This window comes from Exophiala xenobiotica (assembly GCF_000835505.1).
Source record: "Exophiala xenobiotica strain CBS 118157 unplaced genomic scaffold supercont1.7, whole genome shotgun sequence".
NCBI lineage: Eukaryota > Fungi > Ascomycota > Eurotiomycetes > Chaetothyriales > Herpotrichiellaceae > Exophiala > Exophiala xenobiotica.
Genome location: NW_013562488.1, coordinates 3,462,131 through 3,484,879, shown reverse-complemented (window position 1 = coordinate 3,484,879; position 22,749 = coordinate 3,462,131). Strand labels below are relative to the sequence as shown.

The 22,749-nt window shown below is 51.7% G+C and overlaps 12 protein-coding genes across 13 annotated transcripts; 4 read left to right on the top strand and 8 right to left on the bottom strand.

The window, feature by feature from the left end:
• Positions 1-32: 32 nt before the first annotated feature.
• Positions 33-2,489, bottom strand: PV05_12007 (uncharacterized protein; the record flags this gene model as incomplete). Its single annotated transcript, XM_013455549.1, has 1 exon — positions 33-2,489. The coding sequence occupies one exon, from the start codon at positions 2,487-2,489 to the stop codon at positions 33-35; it is 2,457 nt and encodes an 818-aa protein (XP_013311003.1).
• A 433-nt stretch (positions 2,490-2,922) lies between these two features.
• On the top strand, positions 2,923-3,243 carry PV05_12006 (uncharacterized protein; the record flags this gene model as incomplete). Its single annotated transcript, XM_013455548.1, has 1 exon — positions 2,923-3,243. One exon carries the CDS (start codon positions 2,923-2,925, stop codon positions 3,241-3,243), a length of 321 nt encoding a protein of 106 aa, XP_013311002.1.
• Positions 3,199-6,514, bottom strand: PV05_12005 (uncharacterized protein). Its single transcript, XM_013455547.1, has 2 exons — positions 3,455-6,514; positions 3,199-3,397 (listed from the first exon to the last, which is right to left on the bottom strand). Exons 1-2 carry the CDS (start codon positions 6,442-6,444, stop codon positions 3,325-3,327), a joined length of 3,063 nt encoding a protein of 1,020 aa, XP_013311001.1. The 5' UTR covers positions 6,445-6,514; the 3' UTR covers positions 3,199-3,324.
• Positions 6,515-6,697: 183 nt separating this feature from the next.
• PV05_12004 (uncharacterized protein) lies at positions 6,698-7,468 on the bottom strand. Its single transcript, XM_013455546.1, has one exon. It carries the CDS (start codon positions 7,379-7,381, stop codon positions 6,971-6,973), a length of 411 nt encoding a protein of 136 aa, XP_013311000.1. The 5' UTR covers positions 7,382-7,468; the 3' UTR covers positions 6,698-6,970.
• A 146-nt stretch (positions 7,469-7,614) lies between these two features.
• Positions 7,615-8,841, bottom strand: PV05_12003. 2 transcript variants are annotated; one of them, XM_013455545.1, is made up of 3 exons: positions 8,649-8,841; positions 8,097-8,598; positions 7,615-8,049 (listed from the first exon to the last, which is right to left on the bottom strand). In XM_013455545.1, the coding sequence occupies exons 1-3, from the start codon at positions 8,743-8,745 to the stop codon at positions 7,941-7,943; spliced, it is 708 nt and encodes a 235-aa protein (XP_013310999.1). In that variant the 5' UTR covers positions 8,746-8,841; the 3' UTR covers positions 7,615-7,940. The 2 variants fall into 2 exon arrangements, with proteins under 2 accessions (XP_013310999.1, XP_013310998.1); XM_013455544.1 differs by having other exon boundaries at positions 8,097-8,841.
• Positions 8,842-9,055: 214 nt separating this feature from the next.
• Positions 9,056-11,471, top strand: PV05_12002 (uncharacterized protein). Its single transcript, XM_013455543.1, has 4 exons — positions 9,056-9,355; positions 9,409-9,822; positions 9,872-10,525; positions 10,574-11,471. Exons 1-4 carry the CDS (start codon positions 9,236-9,238, stop codon positions 11,096-11,098), a joined length of 1,713 nt encoding a protein of 570 aa, XP_013310997.1. The 5' UTR covers positions 9,056-9,235; the 3' UTR covers positions 11,099-11,471.
• On the bottom strand, positions 11,367-13,837 carry PV05_12001 (methylmalonate-semialdehyde dehydrogenase (acylating)). Its single transcript, XM_013455542.1, has 2 exons — positions 12,223-13,837; positions 11,367-12,141 (listed from the first exon to the last, which is right to left on the bottom strand). Exons 1-2 carry the CDS (start codon positions 13,501-13,503, stop codon positions 11,725-11,727), a joined length of 1,698 nt encoding a protein of 565 aa, XP_013310996.1. The 5' UTR covers positions 13,504-13,837; the 3' UTR covers positions 11,367-11,724.
• Positions 13,838-13,912: 75 nt separating this feature from the next.
• Positions 13,913-14,529, top strand: PV05_12000 (uncharacterized protein). The gene has a single exon (XM_013455541.1). The coding sequence runs from the start codon at positions 14,066-14,068 to the stop codon at positions 14,393-14,395; it is 330 nt and encodes a 109-aa protein (XP_013310995.1). The 5' UTR covers positions 13,913-14,065; the 3' UTR covers positions 14,396-14,529.
• A 128-nt stretch (positions 14,530-14,657) lies between these two features.
• Positions 14,658-15,750, bottom strand: PV05_11999 (uncharacterized protein). Its single transcript, XM_013455540.1, has 2 exons — positions 15,509-15,750; positions 14,658-15,459 (listed from the first exon to the last, which is right to left on the bottom strand). The coding sequence occupies exons 1-2, from the start codon at positions 15,560-15,562 to the stop codon at positions 14,878-14,880; spliced, it is 636 nt and encodes a 211-aa protein (XP_013310994.1). The 5' UTR covers positions 15,563-15,750; the 3' UTR covers positions 14,658-14,877.
• A 418-nt stretch (positions 15,751-16,168) lies between these two features.
• On the bottom strand, positions 16,169-17,400 carry PV05_11998 (uncharacterized protein). The gene is made up of 2 exons (XM_013455539.1): positions 17,275-17,400; positions 16,169-17,229 (listed from the first exon to the last, which is right to left on the bottom strand). Exon 2 carries the CDS (start codon positions 17,160-17,162, stop codon positions 16,434-16,436), a length of 729 nt encoding a protein of 242 aa, XP_013310993.1. The 5' UTR covers positions 17,163-17,229; positions 17,275-17,400; the 3' UTR covers positions 16,169-16,433.
• A 383-nt stretch (positions 17,401-17,783) lies between these two features.
• PV05_11997 (uncharacterized protein) lies at positions 17,784-20,034 on the bottom strand. Its single transcript, XM_013455538.1, has 6 exons — positions 19,515-20,034; positions 19,278-19,462; positions 19,142-19,224; positions 18,686-19,087; positions 18,301-18,626; positions 17,784-18,251 (listed from the first exon to the last, which is right to left on the bottom strand). Exons 1-6 carry the CDS (start codon positions 19,683-19,685, stop codon positions 17,817-17,819), a joined length of 1,602 nt encoding a protein of 533 aa, XP_013310992.1. The 5' UTR covers positions 19,686-20,034; the 3' UTR covers positions 17,784-17,816.
• Positions 20,035-21,089: 1,055 nt separating this feature from the next.
• Positions 21,090-22,714, top strand: PV05_11996 (uncharacterized protein; the record flags this gene model as incomplete). Its single annotated transcript, XM_013455537.1, has 4 exons — positions 21,090-21,299; positions 21,355-21,459; positions 21,514-21,618; positions 21,797-22,714. 4 exons carry the CDS (start codon positions 21,090-21,092, stop codon positions 22,712-22,714), a joined length of 1,338 nt encoding a protein of 445 aa, XP_013310991.1.
• Between the last annotated feature and the right edge of the window lie 35 nt (positions 22,715-22,749).

Sequence of the window (22,749 nt, the reverse complement as noted above, 5' to 3'; positions counted from 1 at the left end):
GCGTTACGTTGCCGCCGTCTCACCATCTGTCATCAATTATTGTCGTCTCCCGGCCTGCTGACTGTCCCTTGTCTCGTTGGAGTTGGCGTGGGACTCCCATCTCGATTCAAACCTCGGATGGTCGAGCCAACGCTGGCCATTGGCCTAACTCTGCTACCGACAAACCCCTTTCTGTTCCGTCCCGTCCTGCCACGACCAAGCCAATTCAATTTGAGCTGCCTGTTCAGCTCCTCCATCTTGGCCTGAGCGTCATCACCCGATTGTATAGAGCAGAGTACTGACAGACATTGTAACATCCGGCCTACAGTCTCGGTGACCTGTGCAGAAGAGGTATCTGAAGGTCTCGCCGCTGGCGGCGAGCTGAAGGATTGAAATGCAACATCTTGTGCAGGATTGCTGGTTACAGACAGATTGGATGTCGCACGAGATCTCCCACCTGACGTGGCACTTCCGAGCAACGTGCTTGTCTGGGAATTGTAGCTACCATACGCCGGTTCGATGCTGTGTGCTGTAGCTGGTCTGTCGCTTGCACCGCTGTTCCCTCGAGTCCGACTAGGATTATCAAATTGAACCAGACTGACATTGATGCTTTCGAGGCTCAACCTGGAGAAGGTTGCTTTCAACAAGTCAAATCGTGGCAGTATGATGACGTCCCTGAATGTGATAAGAAGGATGCGTCTGACTTCTAGCTCCTCTCCTGCAGCGACAACAAAATCAATGCCACTACCCGAGGCTGGAGAAGATGACAATTTGCTGCCCGACTCAGCACTCGGGAGGGCACCCCAGAATTCCGCCGCCATCTTGGGACTTGTGAGTATAGTCCCTCTTCCTTTGAATTCTTGATCCAGCGGGAGAAAAACGGCTTGCATGTATGGTAGAATGGTGCCGAACACCTGTATCCACATGCTGACAAGGTTCGAAACGAGCCTTTCGTCGGAAGCCTGACGCAGAGTATGGTTCAAGCTGAGAAAACCAGTCTTAAGTAGGTCTTCCAGGTCACCGATGACGATACTGGGATCTCTTCTCTGCACGCATCGTTGAATGTGGAAGGTCACCAGCTTGTTGAGGTTCTCTACCGGCACTGGCACATCCTCGCCCTCAAAGATGATCAAGATTTTTGCTCTCAGGGCATCCCAGGCGTCGTCTGCAGACATGTTCTTCAGCCCAAGATCAGCCCCAGCTTCTTTGACTTCGGCATACGAGCTGAAATTGGTCATGGATTGATTTGTAAAGCTGGTGCCAAGTGATGGCCATTCGGAGGTATCACTTTCGCCTCGACTGTAAACGGTCTCAAGATTGGCAAAGGCCGCCTTCTCTTCCTTCTTCTTCTCTCGTAGAGCACGACCGCCATGCCGGAGATCCAGCCCGGACACGGACTTGGAGAAGCTGGATGAAGGAGCGGGAGAAGACGGCGCAAATGAATACAGTGACTGAGGATTATTGATGTCTACGGGCCTCGAATTGGAATTGGCCGAGGACAAAGGGAGAGCATAGGTGTCGTCCTTGTCTTTGAGTTTCAGCTTTTGTCGAAGTCCGTGATGCTTGTGCGACTTGTCTTTTTGTTCTTGTATAGGGACGATTGTGCTTGATGAAGGATTCGTCAGCTGGTAGAGTGAAGAATTGGTCGAGGCCAATGAATCGGTTAGACTTGTCGTTGACGCGTTGATGACCTTGGACAGGCCACTTGGTGTCAGCTTGTTCGGCGATGGTAGAGGCTTTTCTTTCGACTCCTTATCTTTGTCTCTAGAGAGCACCATGTGCTTTGGTTTGAACCGCTTCAACCCCTTTCTCGATTTGTCCTCTTCCACCAAGGACACTTGGCTGGACGAGGCAAAGTTTCGGGGGAACACCACACTCGCTGCCGTTGCTGCCGCATTGTTACCGATGAGTCCATTGCGATACTGCTGGTCGTGCGCTGAAGGCTGCGCCTGTCCTTCATGAGACCCCGTGGAGCCTCTACTGCTCCGACGGCTCTCTTGTTGATTCTGTTCTTGTGGGAATGGAACTGTCTGAGATCTTTTGCGACTGTGACTGGTAGCATTGAGATGTTGCATTGCAGCCTGGGCCGCGATCTGGGAAGGAGTGAGCCCGGACATGGCTGAATGCTCCTGAAGAGGTGACTGTGTGGCCAACGAGGCGGACGGCATGGAAGGTTCAAAGTAGCCCTGAGAGTGCTGTCGGGCACGATGCCTGTATATATCTGACGGACCGTTTTGTCTTGCACCTTCCCGAGGGAGGTATTGTGTAGAGGGTCTCGTGTGAGACAGTGAGGCGTTGCTGTTATTGGTGTGAGACACAAAAGAAGGCAGCTGCTGATTGTATGGAGACCTCTTTACTACCGATAGACTTGAAGACCCAGATGTGTCACTTCCACTTGAGCCCGGGCGATTGCTTTGCTTCGATTCTGAACGTGACGAAGGGTTCGGGGATATAGAGGCAGGAGGAACCGGGGATCGCAGTCCTGTTCGACGTGGCGGAGGAGGTTCCATCTTGCAAGCAGAAGTAATAACCAGAGATTGAGGAAAGTAGGCTAGGAGCTGAGTCGCTCTTATGGGTGCATGTATCGATTGATGGAAGATGCGCTTTCGGTCAACGCATAACAGCTTGCGGACGCCTCGCTGGCTGCGCGTACGGTTGTTGTCTGGAAACCGACTTCATTCTGCGAGTTGCACCGGATGCGAATATTCACGAATCACTGAGTTCTGAGTTTGGGCGGAATGTATTTGCATGTGTCGGTAGTGCAGGCTGACTTGTTCTGTAAGTGTGACTGTCACCCAGAGTGTCGATTGTGGTGTCTGGTGTTTGGAGTACTGACACGTTTTCCCCGCGACCGAGTCACTTTTCTCGGACGCATTCACGAAAGCCTGCACAGTATGTTCCATTCGACCAACACTTTCCAAGAATACAGCAGCAGCAGGAATAATGCCAGGAAACTCAAGCGAATCTCCGGCAATCCTTAAAGCTGCCTATAGGTCTCCTACTGACTCCAAGGACTTCAAGCAGAGTCTTACTGCCCCTCGTCATGAGGGCGCGAAATCTCTCGACACCGAAGCAAAATCGAAATACCTCGCCGAGCTACGAGCATCGAGCAAGAAACTACAAGATGAGATCAATAAGTACTTGACAGAAAAGATGGAGGAAGACAAAAAGGCGCAGGGACAAGCCGGTGTTACCGGAACTTCGAGACCTGACGAGCTCGAGGAGGAACACTATGGTGAAGAAGCCGGCGACGACGACACTTGAAACGTCAGGCTGGACATATTTTGTACTATTACACTATGCATGGGTATCACAAAGTTCATACATTTCGAATCGTTGTCGAGGTCAATGGTGCTGAGATTTGCCTGCGGATTCAGTCTGCTTGCGGACAGCGCAGCCCAGATGGACAACGGAATTGCTGCGTTGGTGTCAGCAATGTGGTGTGAGCACCAATGGGAACGGGAAAGATACTCACTCGGGAAAGACACTGATGACACTGCCACCAAGGCGTTTGTAGCAGACACCGCAGACTCGGTCTTCGTCAATCCGGACTTTCCTTCCTCGACCACCGGTTTGAACGCCCTCTCCGAGCAGAAGTGCGGCTTGGACGCGCACTGCTTCCACCTTTCTCAATCCAGCAGACATCATCGAGTCGTTCATCACAGTGTTGGCGTTGCGAATTCTGCCGCGGAAATAAAATTCGAGCTCTTTCACCAACAAATCCTCCGGCATCAACTCTAGTGTCGAGCTTGCCGGCAATCTGGGACCATGACGAGCCATCAATTCAATGGCTGGTCCCCACAATGCCCTTTCACCCTTTGGCGGATGCAAATAGAGGTTCAGCAGAATATGGTAGATCGACGGCTGTTCGTCGACCGGGTCAGTGGTCGACTTCCGTCGAGACGAAGGCTTGCTGGTGTCGTTGATAGTCTCTTCCAAATGAGTCTGGTTGCAATATTCCTCTGCCCTGGCTGGGTCATGAAGCTTGAAAACATATATTTCCAGTGCTTGCCTGTGATTTCCCATCTTGCTGAAGACGATGGCTCGTGGCTCATAGAACAAAGGTTCATCTCGAGGCAGCAAACCCAAAGTCTTTGCCCGAGAGTATTGTTCAGACGTCTTCAGTAACGTTACCAACTTGTCGAGGATTTCTTGTCGGTCTGATCCAGATCCAGCTTTCAGTCTCTCTAGGTAGAGCGTTACAAGGCGCTGGTGCAGATCCGGTGTTTGGTCGTCCAGTTCATCCACTACATGCTCAAGGTATTTCTGAGCCAGGTTTTTATCGATGGACTCGAGGAAATCCAGGACTTTATGACGAGGCAGCGACTCGGCGTTTTCGGTGTCAGCTAGAAAAATCTCCATTGCCATTTCTGGCTCCGATTCCAAAGGCCACCGAGCAAATTCCAGGATCATATCAATGAAAGACGCCCCCAGATTCTGAAGATAGGACACTGTCCGAGCAGGTCCATGCAGTTGAGGGTCCACATCTTCCGTATGTTCAGCTTTGCCGAATTTCTGAAGCCTTTCCAAGGCTTGTCGATGGAGTCGCTTTCCATAGAGGAATTCTATCAAATCATTGTATCGTTCGCTCTCTTCAAGTTTGGCCATGACTACATCTGGGTCACAGAAGTTCGAGATACGGAAGAGTGATCCTGCGAGCGACGGGGTGGCGTACATGTGAGCTCTGAAAAGGGTTGTGTCTACCAACCGAGCCACGGCAGGCAGCTTTTCACTCAGATCAACATCATCTAGCGTCGAAACTCCCAGCAGGTGTTCGGTGAATTGTCTGACGTCTTCGGCCTGGGCTCCGCTCTGTACTTCTGAGAGACTTCGAACAGTCTGATCGGGACTGAAGAATCTCTGCAGGCGGCGACGAACGTCAGCAAGGAACGCTTGAAGCTCCCGAACGGCTGTCTTGATCTCCTTCTCGGAAAGTCCATCGCCATCGCCACTAGCATGGTCACTTGTTTTCACGCTTCTTACACTCTCGGCGTCGGCGTCAGAAGCTGCGGCTTTGACCTTTTGGACTGGGGTAGCAATGACCTCCGCCTTTTTGTGTTTCGGTTTGGCGGCATGCTCATCTGGTGACGATGCGGGCGGTTTGGGGCTTGCGTTTTCGGCATCGATGGCGAGATCGCCGGCAATGATAGCAGGGTAAAGTCTGATGACTCGCTCGGGCGGCGCAGAGACCTCGCCGAATAGATCCAAGGCATCCCTGAACTTCTTCTCATCAAACAACTTCTGCGCCCTCTGCATTTTGATCTCCCGTAGCCTTCCGACTTTGTCTTTGATGAGTGTCTCCTCAATCATCTCCAGAAGGCTGATAGCCTCGTCCAGATATCCGCCCTCGACCAATGAATCAATTTGAGCATCATAGTTCAGTCCTTGCATCCTCCAGATGGTGCGTTCGCTGGCGACCAGGAATCCTTTGCCTTGATGAGCCAAGCTGATATTGGGGTTGGGCACTTGTAGCAGGACAGCACCTGGCAGTTCGATAGACTGAAGCAGAGTCAATGTCTTGGGGTTTCGCACTTCCAGTGACCCTTTGCTTGCTTCTTGCAAAGCCAGAAGATATGGATAGGAGTAGCCGATCGCCTGGGGAGGGCTTCGCCAGGGTATCTGTCGTCGGCTTATTGGTTCTCCGTCCCGGTCGATAAAATGTGTATTGATATCTCGTGCCAGCAACATTTCATTCTCTCCGAGGCCCGTTGCCAACGGAGCTGGAACCATGCCTCCCATTCCGATGTAGCTCATTGTGCCACCGAGCCTACTGCTCTCTTGACCCGGGGCGCCTCCGATGCTGCCTGGTCCGACAATAGTCTTCACGTCTTGAGAGTCTGGATGAACCAACACATAATGCGCACTTAAGCCGGCCAGTATTTTGGTCCCGGATGCCCAGGTCAGCGACTTGATGCTATGCGATAACGCAATCTCAACCGCGTCACCGTTCAGTTCCCCATCGTGCCATGACCACAGTAATAGCCTGCGCTTGACAGCCACAGCTAATCTGCTGACCAAGGTTGGCACACCCGTCGTGGAGTCCTTCACTATGTTGCTTGTGGCAGCAAATACAGTTGCGCCCTTCGTATTGGTCAACTGTTCCTGCAACTCATATGTTCCCAGATCATGTATTGATACTAGGCCATTGCTCAACGATATAAGGATGTTTGCTTCGCGAAACACCGCAAGTTGTTCTATCTTGGACTTTGAGAACTTCTCGTATTCTCGGAGAAGTTCGGTGGGCTTCGACGTTGAAGTTGAGGTGTCGGCGGTAGCTGCAGTGTCATCGTTGACGTTATCGTCCTCGCTGCTGCGCGAAGGAGGGTTCTTGACTCGGTAGATGCGGAGAGAGCCAGTGTTGAGGCCGACAAGGAGCTGGTCGCTATGCGAAAGGATGGACTCGATCTTAGATTTGTCCCTCTGTTTGAGCTCAACTATCGGCTGAGCCGTGAATGCTGAGAGCATGGGTAACGCTCTCCTTATAGCGTAGAGGTAGCATAAAGAATTAGGCGCGCTTACAAGTCGAGGTGTTGATGTTGACTTGTCAAAGGTACTTCGTAGAGCGTCGAGACACGCTGCGGCGAAAGCTGTTCTCCGATTGGCGGCTCAAATGACGCCCATCTATCAATCTACAGTACGTCATCTTGGCTTCGTAAGTCTCGAGGGTCTGTACTTAGATCTTAACTCATACTAGTATGGACACTATGGAATAAGTACTCTAAAGGTCCACACCTCCAGATGGCTACAAGAAAAGGTTGAGATCTTTGGAGGGAGATGATAGGTAACCTTGAAACAGCCTGTCCACATAGCGGGAACATTGTACATGCCTGAATGGAGATCCCAAATCGAATATACGGAACACTGCACCCTTCATCATACCAGGCTGAGACGACAGCTTTGTTTCCAATAGCACGCACATCAACATTCCGAAAGCAGGGAAACGGAATGCATCCACCTCTGACCCTGTAGAGTAGACATGGTAGTTGTTCGATCAAGACTGAGGTTGTTGCTGCTCTTCGTCATGGCTGGTCTCTCCTTCACTCTCCTCGGCTATTCGCAGAGTCTCCTCCATCATAGCCATATCAGCATCAAGATCCGCCAGCATAGTGTCCAGATCCCCCAGGCTCTGAACCTCCTTTTTCGTCTTGTCGAGGAGCTTTTGAAGAGCATCGTTCTCCTTGGCCGCGGCTTTGGTCTGTTTGCGAAGCTCGTCTTCCTGCTTTGTAAGAGCTTTGGCGTTGGCGTGAATGTTCTTTGCACGAGCTTCTAGCTCGGCATCTATACTCGCGCCAGCTGCATTTAATGAAGCGTTGAACGCTCTTTTGGCTTCGGCTGTCCGTTGGGCTGACGATGCATTTGGTGGAGGTGAGGTCGACGATGGTGATAGGGATGCGGTTGACATCTCGGTGCTTGTAGGTGGTCACTCTATTATGTGATGATAAGCCGATGCAGTTCCGTCAGATATCGTAAAGTCCAGTGGCAAGACGTGATAGATCCGGCATATAATTAATGAGTCGCCGTGATTTTCATGTTATATATCCAAGCAGCAGTCAGGTGAGGGGAGCGCGAAAGGACATCGAGCTGCGTTGACGAATGATCACAGACCCTACGCCAGATACTGTACACCACAGGGTAAGGACGTTGGATTCTTATTGGCATGCCTTTTCTATAGAGCGAATGATATGGGAGTATCTCAAAGCCTTTCAATATAATCCTCTGTCACACCTTCTATGTTCACGACATGAGAACTTTCAAAGCGTCGTCTAATCCACAGCAAGAAGTCGGCCACAATAGCCACAGAGGACGGCATGATATAGTCCTGACCAAATTATGTCTTCTAGAGTCCCGCATCTTCGACAGCTGTTGGAACTTCAAACTCATCGAGCAAACCTAAATGCCTGCAAGAGTGTCTGACCGCCTATAGATTGACATATGCCCTCACCGGCTTGCAGATAAATGTATCATGTCCAAGGCAGTCCGAGTTTGTGCATTTCGACAGCCAGTTGAAAGAGATAGTCTAGGCTTTCGCACTGGGTTTTGGCTTTAGCCACGGTATCGCCCCAAACATAACTATGCAAGGTCAGCTGGTGACATATACAGAAGGTGGTTAAACAAACATTCCATGCCGCCGAACAAGAACGGCACACGCGTCTGGATGTTGCTCCATAGCCTTCTCGAGATGTTCCGTCAAATCCTCCTCGAAAGGCGTATTCTCGATGATAGGGATGCTAAGAGTGTCATGAAAGCCGAGCATGCCTTTCCCTGGTCCCTTGGGGACGCCCTTTATCTGTTCGATGTTGCTGATTTCAAAGCATGCGTCATTCCCTAACATCTTCTCGACAAGCAAAGTGACGAGAACAGCCCATTGAGAGTGAGTATGGATACAGCAGCCCGCACCACGCTCAAAAGCCGCAAGAAAGAGTGGTGTACATGCGGAAGGCTTCAGATCAAGGGGCTTTCGGATATATTGGCGTGCAGACGGTGGATATTTTGGAGTTGGATAAGAGAGGACAAAGATGTTTTCTGGTTTCATAAGCTCTTTCTGAACTCCAGATGGTGCAATAAAGACATGGTCATCCTTGCGGATGCTGGTGCCTCCTCCAGTTCCAGTGACCCATCCTTGGAGGAGTCAGTTTGCGACAGACCACAAACACCTACCACCATCTTACCGAGAGTATAGAATTGTTTGCATAGCCTAGGAATCAAGTTCGCTGGGTGCTCAGGGTCATTGGATTGTACCAGATGATCATTGTTCGGATCGTCCATGGCGACCCTTTGCCGTTTGTGTTTGATCTAAATATCCAGATTCCACAGAGAAAGTAAGTTACTCCGTACAGTTGAGGGAGACGCAAATAAAAAAGAGAGAAAAAGATATTGGGCTGCCACGTGAATAGGTCAGGTAGCTGTAGCTGGCTTGCTACCTGAAAGTTAGGACGTGACCCCGCTTGATGCCGCCATGTCACGATAGCAATAGGCGCTGACACTCACTGGCTGGGTGCTGAATGGGTACCAATGGGTGTTAAATGGGTACTGAGTCGCGCTGAGTGGTGCCGGTGAAACCAGAACCTTACCTGAACTTAGCGTGGGCTCCTTCTGTGTGGAGATGCCGTAAAGGACACCTTTCTTTCACCTGCGATCCTAGAAATATATCCGCCGACTCAACATTCCCATCTCCTGTCCTATTCTCTCCACTGTCAACTCTTCCTCTAGAGGTCCATCATCTTGTTGACGCAAATATCTCTACGGTGTGCCCGTCATGAGGTTCAACACAGCTATCGCTCCGGCTCTTTATGCGTCGGCTTTGCTCGCCAGTACCGCACTGGCACAGGAAGATGCTGAGCCATCCTCAAGTGTCGTTGAACGACCAACCTTCACTGTAAGTGGGACATGATTTGCACTCGATCTTGGGAAGTGCTAACAATATCATAGCCTACCAGCTTGAAAGCTCCCTTCCTAGAACAGTTCACGGACGATTGGGATTCGAGATGGACCCCTTCTCATGCAAAGAAGCAGGATTCCAAGAGTGATGAGGACTGGGCCTATGTCGGCGAGTGGTCAGTTGAGGAGCCAACTGTCTTGCCTGGCCTCGTAGGTGACAAAGGCTTGGTCGTCAAGAATGCGGCTGCGCATCATGCCATCTCGGCCAAATTCCCTTCAGTCATCGACAACAAGGGCAAAACCCTCGTGGTCCAATACGAAGTCAAGCTTCAGAATGGTCTGGAGTGTGGTGGTGCATACATGAAGCTACTCAAAGAGAACAAGGAACTACACGCCGAAGAGTTCTCTAACACGTCTCCCTATGTCATCATGTTTGGCCCTGACAAGTGCGGAGCCACGAACAAGGTGAGCTAGCATTAGAAGACGTCGTCGCGCATTTCTCACAATCTCCCAGGTCCACTTCATCTTCAAGCACAAGAACCCCAAGACCGGCGAGTACGAAGAGAAACACCTCAAGAGCCCACCTCAAGCCAAGAATGACAAACTCACCCACCTCTACACTCTGATCGTCAAGCCTGACAATACGTTCGAGATGTTGATCGACAACAAGTCAGCCAAAAATGGTAGCCTTCTCGAAGACTTCGCCCCTACCGTCAACCCTCCTAAGGAGATCGATGACCCCAACGATAAGAAACCCGAAGATTGGGTTGAAGAAGCTCGTATCCCGGACCCCACGGCTACCAAGCCAGAAGATTGGGATGAGGACCAGCCTTTTGAGATTGTTGACGAGGAAGCCGAGAAACCTGATGACTGGCTTGAGGACGAACCTGCCACGATTCCCGATCCAGAAGCTGAGAAGCCCGAAGACTGGGACGACGAGGAGGATGGTGACTGGATTCCACCTCAGGTCCCCAACCCCAAATGCGAAGAGGCCTCCGGCTGCGGCAAATGGGAACCACCTATGATGAAGAACCCGCTGTACAAGGGCAAATGGACTGCACCATACATCGAGAACCCAGACTATAAAGGACCGTGGGCTCCTCGCAAGATTCCAAACCCAGACTACTTCGAGGACAAGACCCCTTCCAATTTCGAGCCGATGGGAGCTGTGAGTACTCGTTATACCTGAAATCAAGTGCTTGCTAACATGTGTTAGATTGGTTTCGAAATCTGGACCATGCAATCCGACATTACTTTCGACAACATCTACATTGGCCACTCCGTTGAGGATGCAGCGGCGTTCAGAGCCGAGACATACGACGTTAAGCGACCAATCGAAGAGGATGAAGAGGCGAAGAACAAGCCCAAGCCTTCCGATCTCCCCAAATCTCCTTCCGATCTCAAGTTCATGGATGACCCCGTCACTTTTGTGAAGGAGAAGCTCGACCTCTTCATCACTCTCGCGAAGAAGGATCCCATTGAGGCCATCAAATTCATGCCTGAGGTTGCCGGTGGTATTGGGGGTATTGCCGCACTTCTCATCGCCGTTCTCGTTGGTTTGGCTGGTATGGGTGGTGCCGCTGCTCCTAGCAAGGAGGATATCAAGAAGACTGCTCAGAAAGCCAAGGAAGCTGCCGTGGATGCCAAAGACCAAGCTGCTGATGCCGCTGCAAGTGGCGCTGAGACTGTCAAGGCCGAAGTCAACAAGCGCACTACCCGGTCGACCGCGAATGCCGAGTGAAGGGATGAATGATTCATGGTGACATGGAGTGGGAATTTGACTGACGTTCCGCCCCCGATTGCGAGGACGAAACTGGGTCTGGTGTTGAGGAATGGCCAAATTTCTCTTCAGGAAGGCGAGACAAAAAATTGGACTTGAAATCGTCCTTTGCAAACAAGATCACTCGTGCATCACAGGCTAGACAAATAGCAGGGAACGCACGAGGCTTTCTTATGAGCTTATGCAGCGCTGTAGCACCAATTCAGGCATCGTTATGGACAAAGAGAAGTTTTCTGTTCAAAATTCAATACTCGCAAGAATCTCGGCATGATACCAAGCCCATATAGAGGTAGCGATACCTATGTACCTAAAGTGCTCATGATAAGCAGACGAACATGCATTCCCATCCTGCAGAAAAATCTCTGGACTTGTTGGACCACGTCTGATGACTTGCCATGACATGACATTGCAGATTTCGACATTCTGTAGACTGTGGCTGTGGCAGGGAACATTCGCGCGAGAGCCAAGTCGACCAACCGTAGAGACAGCTTTTGAAAAACACTAACTAGTCATGACCTATGCCTTTTTTTTGTCTCTCCCTCTCTCCCCTCTCTCTCAAACACACACATACCGTCCAACCTCGGACTTTATGAATGGGTGGGCATAGAAACCTGCTTCTCGGTGGCCAGGGCATCCTCTGCACGCCACAGGCTCGTCACCGTCTTCCACTGTGTGTAGAATCTCAGACCGTCCTTGCCGTAGAAGTTGGACATTCCCGTACCGGCGACGGACTTCTTGTTTCCGGTGAAGCTGAACATGGGCAACGGCACGGGGATGGGCACGTTGATACCGATCTGCCCGGCCTCGAGCTCCTTCTGGAACAAGGCCGCCGTGGCGCCGGAGCGGGTGAAGACCGCGGCGCCGTTGCCGTAGGGGTTCGCATTGATCAGGTCGATCGCTTCTTCGGTCGTGTCGACGTTTAGGCACACGAGCACGGGGCCGAAGATCTCCTCGGTGTAGCATTTCATGTGTGGCTTGACGTTGGCGATGATGGTGGGCCCGACCTGGTCGGTAATGTTAGCACAGTGCCCTTTGTATGTGGACCCTTACGTGGTACAACGACGGGAGAGAATAGTTAGACTTACCCAGTTGCCATTAGGATACTTCTCGGGCTTCTGGCCTCTGCCGTCGAGGACGATGGTCGCGCCCTCGTCGACGGCGGTCTGGATCAAGTCCTCGACGCGCTTCTTGCTCTGCGGGCTGATCAACGGACCGAGATCAGCTCCCTCCTCGAACCCGCCGTTCATGCTAAGGTTCTTTGCGCGCTCGGCGATCTCGGGAACCCAGTCCTTAGTTTCCCCGATCATGACGAGTGTGCTGAGCGCCATGCACCGCTGTCCTGCTGCGCCAAAGGCCGCACCTGTGATAGCGTTGAGTGCATGGTTCTTGTTGCAGTCGGGCAGGACGGCCGCATGGTTCTTCGCGCCCAAGTTGGCCTGGACTCGCTTTCCGTTCGCCGAGCCCCGGGTGTAGATGTACTCGCCTGCGCGGTTGGAGCCAACGAAGCTGATGGCCTTGATGGCGGGCTCGTCGATGATGAAGTCGACAGTCTTGGCGGCGCCGTGAACGACGTTGACCACGCCGTCTGGGAAGCCGGCTTCCTTGCATAATTCTGCGATGATCATGGCCGCGCCCGGGTCGCGTTCAGAGGGCTTGAGGATCAAGCAGTTACCCGTGACGGTGGCGACAGGCACACTCCACAAGGGAATCATGGCTGGGAAGTTGAATGGGCAGATGGCCGCCACGACACCGAGCGGTTCACGATAGCTGCGAGTTTCCATGTCCTTGGCCACTTCGATGACTTCGCCGGTCAATTGGGTGGTGATTCCGCAAGCGGTCTCGCAGACTTGGAGACCACGCAGCACGTCACCCTTTGCATCGGCAAAGGTCTTGCCTTGCTCGAGTGTGATGGATGCGGCGAGTCTGTCCATGTTCTGCCGGATCAGGTGTGTCAGGCGGAAGATGATCTGTTGTTTGGTCATGATGGATGTGGCACGCCATTTGGGAAAGGCCTTTTGCGCGGACTCGACAGCCGCCTTGAGTTCAGCATCGGTGCTCTGAGGGACGCGGGTGACGAGGTTGTTCGTGGCAGGGTCGTGGAGGTCAATCCATGTCGTGGCTTGGGAGGGGACGAATTGGTTGTCGATGAAGTTGTGGGTATCTGCGACCTGCTCGATCTTTTCGTGGGTGGTAGGGTAGTCGGCCTGAGCCGCGCCGGCGGCAGCGAGGTGTCTGCTCGTGGCATGTAGTCGCCTTTTTGCGACTTGCTCTGTGGGCGACATCCTGAGGGAGGCGTGGGTGATCTGGGGTGCTCGTCTGGCCGACAATGCGGGGACTGCTCGAAGGAGTGAGCGGCGCGCGGCCATGGCGGAAGAAGAAAGGGGGGTGGAGAAGAAGCAGGAGAGTACAGACTGAGGCAAGCAGGTGGTCTGACGCTTCTTGAAATGCCAGCAGCAGCTTTGTTATAGAGGCTGATGAAGCAATGAACCTCGCAAGAGAGTGTTGAGTGCATTCAATGAATTGCGGAGGGAACGAGAAATTGCCGTCCGAGGTATTGGTGTGCCGGTTTCATTGGTCAGGCCAATTGCCCGCATAATAGTGAGGGGAGAAGACCGGGTGAGCCACGTGACCACCCACATTAGCCCCATCTTGTGGGATCCTTGATCGGTTATTGACGGCGGGATATGCAAAAGGGACTGCACTGCACCGATAAGGAAAGGTAAGGTAAGAAAGAGAAGTTTATGGTATAGTTGATTATTTGATTATTTGATTAGTATACAATGTTTGACTATAGTACAGTAGTGTTACAAATTGCCGGTGTGGCTATATCTGGTTGTACATGTTCTGTGGTCCAGGCGGTCGTGTCATGCTGATTCTATCCGGGGTCCCAAAGAAGTCATCGGTTTCTCCTAACACCAGACGTGTTTTATGACCGTAGGACAAGAGAGGCTTCCTGGTTCAAAGAGTGTCGCCGGGCTCTCTCAGCCTCGAAGCTGCTTGTGCTGTGCTTTCTGGCCTTGGTGCCTTGTGCAACCCATTTGGCATATGCTCGTGCTTGGAGGTCACGAACAGATAGCCGGCGGGAGTGACTTTCCTCACCTTGTTGGTGGTCGTGGTTGTGGTGGAAGAATTGCATGGTGTGTTGGATTGGTTGTTGTGTGGTGTGAGTGTTGCGTGTGGATATATGAATCTGTATTGGATGTTATGGTTGATTGGGCCTTGGGATTGAGATGTGATGGTTTTAATCGATGCTTGTAGGCGATGATGTTATTGTGGTGTGATGGATGACAGGGGCAGTATTTGTGGAAAAAGGCGACCTTATATAGATATGATACCACCGTCACGACGGCACCCAAAGCCTCGCCGACGTGTTTCCAAAGTACAAATTTTTTGAGGCATTTCACGACGAGGTTTCGAATCGAACCGTCGAGAAAGTGACGTTTAAATCGCGCTTCTGAAACCAATCACAGCCTTGTAGCTCAGCCTCGTCGGTTGACACTAAACCGAAAAGAAAAATCCCTCTCGGCAGTGGAAATTCTTTAGTCCGTTAACTCTACGTACCTAGCGAGCTAAAGTCTCTCAGGTTTCTTCAGCCTCATGGTCAATGCAGTCACTCCCCAACTCTGGGCCACGAATCAGACTCTCCCCGAGGCATATTCGTGGAAAGCTAACAATATTACGGCGGTCCATGCTTTGACCACTCCCTCCCTAGGTATATCTTTAGGCTGCGTGATATTCATTCATTCGTCCCCATACGCGAGGTCTTCATCGTCATCCGCCTTGTTTTCGCCCTGTCCTTTGTAGTCGTACACCAGCCGCGCTCTTTGCTCCTGGCCGTTCTTCCACACTATCACCCGCCTGGTATATCGTCGTTCGCCATTGACCTCCTCAAATCCCCAGACCTGTTCTGCGATCCAGTCTCCGCCATCAACATTCTTCACCCAGCTTTGCACGTGCTCATTGTCCAGGAACCGCGAATCTGTCTGGCCGTCCTTGAGTTTCTCAGCTCGCAGGAATGCGGCATCCTCTGGCGACCCAGGTCCTTCCATCTGGTATTCCCCCGTCTTGAAGAGCCTGGATCTCCCTTGGACTTTGCCAAAGATTCTATCGGCATGGTCTCTCTCTGCCCAGTCGAGTGTGCGATTCTCTTGCGTGGTGGAGAGGCCAGAAGCCACTGAGGTGATGTCGATGTGGTAGATCGAGCTTTCGGTGTATTCTTTGATGGTGAGGACAATGGTGGCTAGGCTGATGGCCTTGCGGGTGAACCAACTGAGTCCTTGGAGAGCCAGTACGGGGTCAAAGTCATCAGAGAGGGACTTGTTCTGGTCAAGGTCAGAAGAAAGCTGGGCAATAACACAGGTAGCAGCATACCATGACGAACTTGCCTGATAGATTTGTGCAGGTGATCTCTGGTGGTGCAGCCATTTTGTGCAAGAGTGACGATACCTGTGGACTCGATCAGGTCCCAGTTGGTTGTATCAATGGGGAGTCGTAGATAGGTATATCATTGTAAGAATCACATGTGTTCGGCTTGTTGTTCAGATGCGACGTGGACATTCGGACAGACATCATGGGCGCAGTTGCTGTTCCTGACTAGTTTCACTGGATCAATGAATGCCGAGGCACGTCATTCGTGTCACCCTCAAAACCGCGTACCACCAACGTGCACCGACGACTACGGTCTCATGGGCAAATCAAGGAATGAAACTCGCTTAACCAGAGTGCAAAACAGCTGCCGCTTGAATCGTCGAAGCAGCAGCTAGCACTGCATTGAACAGGAGGCTTCCCTGCCACACGAATCGTCCTCGCTGCTGTTTGTCGTCGAATGGGACCCTATCGCTAAACTATATCTTTTATCTAGGTATGAGACCGTAGTAAATCGTGGAAGCAACAGTTAGGCCTGCCATTCAATAGGAAGGTCCCCTGCTACACAAATTGTTCTCGCTGCTGTTTGTCGTCGAATGGCACCCTAGCGCTAAATTACACGATTTACCCATGAGACTATAGTAGGCCAGCGTGTATAAGAAATATAAAGAAGATGAGATGAATCAACCAAAACATTCTGGAATCCTTGTTCGAGGCGATATGCCACTTTAAATTTTGAGACCACCGACTGTACAGCCACGATCTTCGCCTTCCATTACTATTGACTAGAACATCATTTACCACCTGGTGTACCGGTATGGCCCCTGATTGACCTCGAAGGTTACATTTGTTCCCCATCAGCTGCACGCATTTCGAAGGGTCAGATACGCAAAGCGTCATCAGTCAATCCCCTGTGGAATGGTCGGTTGCATCAACGACCTTGGGTCGGCAGTGGCTTTGGAAGGTCCAGACGTTTCTCGCTCGTCCTTCTCGCGATGATATATTGCTGCTCCTCGGGCTCACACTTGTCATTGTTCGGTTGGAACAGATCGATTGTCTCACAGACAATTTCCAGACCCATCGAGGTCAAGAAATCCCGTTGGCCCCTTGCACTCATCATGAAAGTTGGTAGAGGTTCGCCCATGAAGGGCGCATCATAGTTTTCCACGTACGTGCGCGTCTCGTCCCAATCGGACGTGTCTTTCACATACTTGTCCCCTGGCATCTGGCCAATGGCAATGATCCCGCCGGGCCGTAACGTCTGCGCGAATTTGTACGCCGCGGCATGGAAATCCGAGTACGACAGCTGCAGGTGCGCGAAGATGATGAAGACCGCGGCGAAGGCGCCGTTGGGGGGTTCTGGTTTGTATTCGAGCATGTCCGACACGGTGAAGGAGCCCTTGACCCGCGTGCTGGCGTACTCGACCATCTTGGGCGAGATGTCGAAGCCGACGACGTCGAGGCCGGCTTCGGAAAGCATCTGCGAGACGGGGATCCCAGTGCCGCAGCCGACATCGAGAACGCGCGAGCCTTGAGGGATCAAAGAGATGGCCGTTTTGATGCAGGCTGTCTTGAAAGGGTTGTCGCGGTAGGCATGCTCGTATTCGATGTTGAGGCCGTCGAAGGTCTCGAGGCCTGCGCGAGCGCCGGGCGTCGACATGGCGGGTGAAGTGCTCGAAGCAATGAGTCTTGTTCGAGCAATTAATTAGAAAAGGCGGGCTTCACTTCTGTACACTTTAATAGACGGGCATGAGAAAGGTTGACGCGCCTACTTGGGACTTGTTGGTAAGGTCGGAGCTCGCCATGGCCTGCATATCTACCAGGAACCAGGGACTGACAGGGGCTGCACACCTTCTGTACAAGCGAGCCTGCGGGCATTATGCATGCTGAAACGTGAAGGAAGCTCCCAGTAAATAAGTGATAAGTGATAGTGGTCTCCCAAGGAGTCTAGTGAGTCTAGTGAGCACCTAGTGGCCCTAAATATTAGCGTCGGCAGGTGTCCGGGCTTCCCGCACGACGAGGTCCACCAGAGGAGTCCAGCCTTGTGCACTGACTTAGCATCCTCGATACGAATGAGCTCTAAAGTTGAGCTACGAAGTTGAGCGGGCTGCTAGGCATGACTATGAAAAGGAATAGACGGCTATTTTATATTCATAGTAAAAGAGGGTGTTTGGTAGAATTTGGTAGTTCGGGCTTGGGTACAGTAGGCGTGAGCCCAGTATGAAGAACCGCCGAACTAACACTTTTACTATTGGAGAGAAGTATACATTGTTGAAGCATTCCTGTAAGTGTGCTCTAGCCGCCGCCGGAGGTTTCATTCTTCTCGTTTGACAAGAACAACGGGTCCAGTGTAGATATGCCTAGCCTTCAAAAAATACCAGCCCATTGCAAAGATAATCGTGCCCGCGAACATTGTGGAACTCCAGTTCATGAATTCTGCTGTCACCGGTGTTGACAACGGCCACCAAGCAAAGAACCACAAAGGTGTCAAGAACATCAAAGCCGCGATGTTGATCGGCAAGCCGTACTTCCCGAGCGACCATCTTCGAGACGGCAAAGGCGGACCATTGAGCCTTCTCCATATCAGACAACCAATCGTGATGTAGTAGGACGTCAAGATCGAACAGCCCCCAAGACTGTTAATGGCGTTGAGTGCTGTGGCAGAGCCAATGTTGATGCAAGATAGAAGAGAGCTCACGGCGAAGCTGACTGAGACCGCACGCAGCGGAATATTCCATCCAGGAGTCACCTGATAAGGTGTCAGTGTCAACACTTGGTTGGTTGCAATCGTAACTCACTCGTAGCAACCAGTTTGACCCAGGGAGCCCACCGTCACGAGCGAACGACCAGAGCTGTCTGCTGGCAGTGGCAACCTCGCTAACACAACAAGACGCAAGTAGAATGATAACCAGGGCGGTCATGGCATTCGTCCCTCCGAGGCTATGAGTTGCGTTGTAGAAGACTTGAATGAATGGCTGTCTGGCGACCGATTCGAAGAGACTGTCGATATCTCCAAGAGTGAAGATCAGAGTCACAGCCATCAGGAAGCCCAAAGTGGCATTCACAGCCACGGACCACATCATCGCGCGGGGGAGCGTCAGAGACGCGTCCCAGATCTCTTCAGCTATACGCCCATATAGGTTAGCCGGTCGATTTCAGACCTGGAAAGCATGGTCGACTTACACATGTGGACCGAGCAATCGTAACCAATCAACACAGAGAGAGGCGTTGTCAGGCCTATCATGGCGGATAAACCTGTGCTCGACCAGCCGCCATTGTTGGTAAACACGAGTAACGCATCATGCGCGTTGGAACGTGGTGCCATGACCCAGAGCGGAATAATGATGGCAAAGAAACCGGCAAAGTGCAAAATAAGAACGATGCCTTCGATCAAGGGCAGCTGCACGGCCAGTACGGTGTTGAAAATAATGGCGAACGAGATGGCGGCGATTGAAAGCAATGTTCCGTGCCAGTTGTGCCAGACGTAGCCCTCAACGTTCAGAGCAATCAGACCCTGGATAACCGTGCCAACCATGAAGCAAACACCAGCTAGGTATACTTGCCACCCAATCGATGACAGCCAGCCTGCGAGTATCCATGTCAGGGAAGGTGAGCACCACAAACATCTACCCGACTTACCAACTATGTAGCTCAAAATTTTCTGTATCTTGGGTGGTGCAAGCTCTGAAACCCAGTGATACGCTCCACCAGCCGTAGGAGACCTGACAATAGATTGTTCAACTCGTTTCTGTAAACCGGACTGCTTTTTCCTTACATGGACGCGACTTCGGCGATGCTTGCATATACCAACAGCATGCCAATGACGACGGCAATAAACCCCCAGAAGAGCAGCGCGGTGCCCCCATCGGTAAGGACGAATGTGAACAGAGGCAGTAAGATCTCCCAGCTAGCCATCACTGTCGAAGCGAAGCCCAACATAGTGATGAACTTGAAGTTTCGCTGGTTTGGGTTAATATGGTTCATCTCATGGTCACAGAGCTGTGAGACCTACTCGCAGAACTTGCTTTCTTCCCATCACACTCATGTCTCTTTTGTCGGTCGCAGTGCCTCTGTACCTGGCGGGCACGCTGCCCGGCTCATTGACATCTTTCTCTCCGGGCTGTGACCACTGGGGTGTGCTTTGGGCTTCTGACAGCACAACAACGTCCTTGTCTGCATTCATGATCGCGGAGATGGTGCAGTAATGGTGACTGCGGAACTGTTAGAGAATCAGAAAGAAACACAAATGTCGAGAGCAGTTCTGTGCAGAAAGGAGCGGCAAGGGTCGATAGGTCTTATGAGGTGCCACACCCAGGTCACCCTATCAAGCCTGCTCTTTGCTCGAACCGAAGCTGTCGATTCCGTCGAGGGCTTTGCAGTAGCTTACAGCACGCTTTCGCAAATGGCGGGCGAGCCTCTGGGCATGAAAAGTGGCATTGTCTGACCAAGAGGACCCCGGTCTCATCAGAAGGATTCTTGACTTTTGAAACGATGTCCTCCTAATCGTGATAGGTAGACGTATCATAAACAATAGCCGTACCCCTCCGCGAGACTGGAAGGCATAACTTTCATGCTTCTGTAACCCACCATCAATATACAGTGTGCATGAGTGACTTGGAAGGGGTGTTACCCCCAGGTCAGACCTCACAATTTTTCTCGCGTCCACCATCTCGTCTCGTATGCTGAGCAGGGCTGTCTGTACCGTGGCATGTGGCTGTCAACTTAAGCAGAGCCAAGACTCTTAGACCGGTGTCCTTGAGCGCTAAAGGGTCCCTAATGGCCGGTCCGGGAGGCCCGAACCATGTCCATGCGCTAGGTATCAAGGTAGCGCAAACCTCCCGGCAAACGTGTATCGAAGCATGGAGTCGCTTGTCAGAAAGAGGCTTCCTTCACATGCCGAGACAACTGGCAGGCGTGCTGTGCATGCATATTATTCGTTTGGCCCAATCATAAGGGTCCGGAAGCGTCGAATCCTCTCGTAAAAAAGCAAGCCACAAATCCCCTCAGGGTGCTTGACGGATCCAATGCTGCAACTGGCGTGATGGCGTTGACTGCTCACCTCTCGTAAACGGTGGAATCGCTCTTGCAACAAGAGATGCTTGAGGGCGTGGCCAAGTCACAAGGACCCTGGTGAACGCGAACTGCTGCTTCAAATCAACACCTTAGGCCCCCCATCTCAATCACTTCTGATCGGTCTGGCCATAACCTGAGTGATAGCGAGCAGCTAAGCCCAAGCCAAGAAAGGTGCAAAGTACTATGTACTGTCATGGAAGGGCTGTCATTTCGAGAAGAGAACGGGGCGAGTAGGGGTTTTTGGCCTGGAAAGAACCCCCTGATCCCGATGTGCATCTCCGCGTGAAAGGAGCGGATGAGACTGTGGCTTCAGGTGAAATGCATGGGTTGGGAAAGTGGTCACACTACGGAGACGTCCTGTCAACCGTAGATCCTCGATGAGGAATTGGCGTGCATCATGTAGTCTCTGGCGAGCGTGGGAGACTATTACAATTGCTTCTCCTTCAGACCTCCTGGCCTTGACACTTGACACGTCGTGTGCTCTCCAGTCTTGCAGCTGCCGCACTTCACAGAGATGGCTGAATCGACGTTGACGGTTGATATACCGGAAGGATATTATCCCCCATTTGCAGTGGTCACCGAGCACGATCACACAGCTTGGATCCTCGTAGCCACAGCACTAGGTCTGTCGTGGTCCTTGATGTTTGGTGCCATCAGAGTCTTCGTCCGATGGACAAACAACCGGAGCATTGGCAAGGACGACATTCTCCTTGCAGTTGCAACGGTGAGCCCAGCCCAACACTTTAATGTCTCGAGCTGTGACTGACTGGAGTTTGCAGGGGTTGACCATCGTTCAGTCGTCCATCCTATTCAAGGCCTGTGATCAAGGCCTCGGGAAGTCCCTAGAGCTGTTGAAGGAGGAGGCGCAGGATGCGGTTCAAAAGGTACGGAATAGTTTTGTTCTTCATACATGGCTGTTGTTGACTTCTCTGGAACAGATATACTATACTGTTCAGATTCTCGTCGTGGTGATACTCGGGTTGTCAAAACTCTCGGTCAGCTTCTTCTTACTGCGCCTGACACAAATCAAGCACCACAGGCTGGTATTCCATGCTGGGGTAGGGCTCATTGCAGCATGGACATTTGCCTCGACTCTGGCTGTTTCCTTGCAATGCAATCTCTCACAGCCATGGCTTCTCGTTGGCCAAAATTGTTCAGGATCAGTGAGACATACATATACCCGAAACTTAGGATAGATACTGACCCCGTCTGTGCGTATAGTTTCTCCGACTTCAAGTCATCAGTGCCTTCGATATCCTATCCGAGATTGCCCTGGTTCTCATGACTGTCATGCTGGTTTGGAATCTCAACACAACCATCTCGAACAAGGCAGTGGTTGTTGGCACATTCGGTCTCCGGTTAGGGTATGTCCCATATGATGAGCGTACTACCTACGGTCTCATGGTTAAATCGTGTAATGAAGCTCGCTTAACTGGGATGCAAAACAGCTGCCGCTTGAATCGGCGAAGCAGCAGTTGGGCACCGCTTGAGCAGGCGGCCCTCCTACTACATAAGTTGACCTTGCTGCTGTTTGTCGTCGAATGGCACCCTAGCGCTATATTACACGATTTACCCATGAGACTGTTGTATGCAAAGGATATGCTCCTGGACTTTGTTAACGCTTCTGGTAGCTTGATCATCGCCATCGGTTTCCGTATCGGCACATTTGACGCAACTGGTCGGGCAGCAGATCCAACCCTGCAGGATGATTTATTCATTGTATGGACACAGACGGAGCTGAATTACTCCCTTATCTCTGCCACCATTCCGACCATCCAGTCATTTGTCAACAATCTCAACACCCAATTCGGTGGCATCGGGACATCCGGCAGCGGACGTGGATATGGTAGTGGTTACGGCCTCGAAACTGGTCCTGGCAACTATCAATTATCGAATTTGAAATCGGTCGACAAGAGCGAGGGAAGAGAGGCGTTTGTGCCGAGTCAACAGGGAACTGGCGTGAATGCAGAACCTAAGTATGGAATCTGGGTGGCAGGGAACGCTCCAAAGGGGAACCATGTGCCCGCGAAGAGAACAAAGGGTGGCGGCGATGCCACCAGCGTGGACAGCAACGACAGTCGACAGATGATCATCCAGAAAGATGTCACTTGGGAAGTCCACATGGAAGACCATTGTTGAGGTCGAAGGTCGAATCCGAGAGATCGGTTACAAAT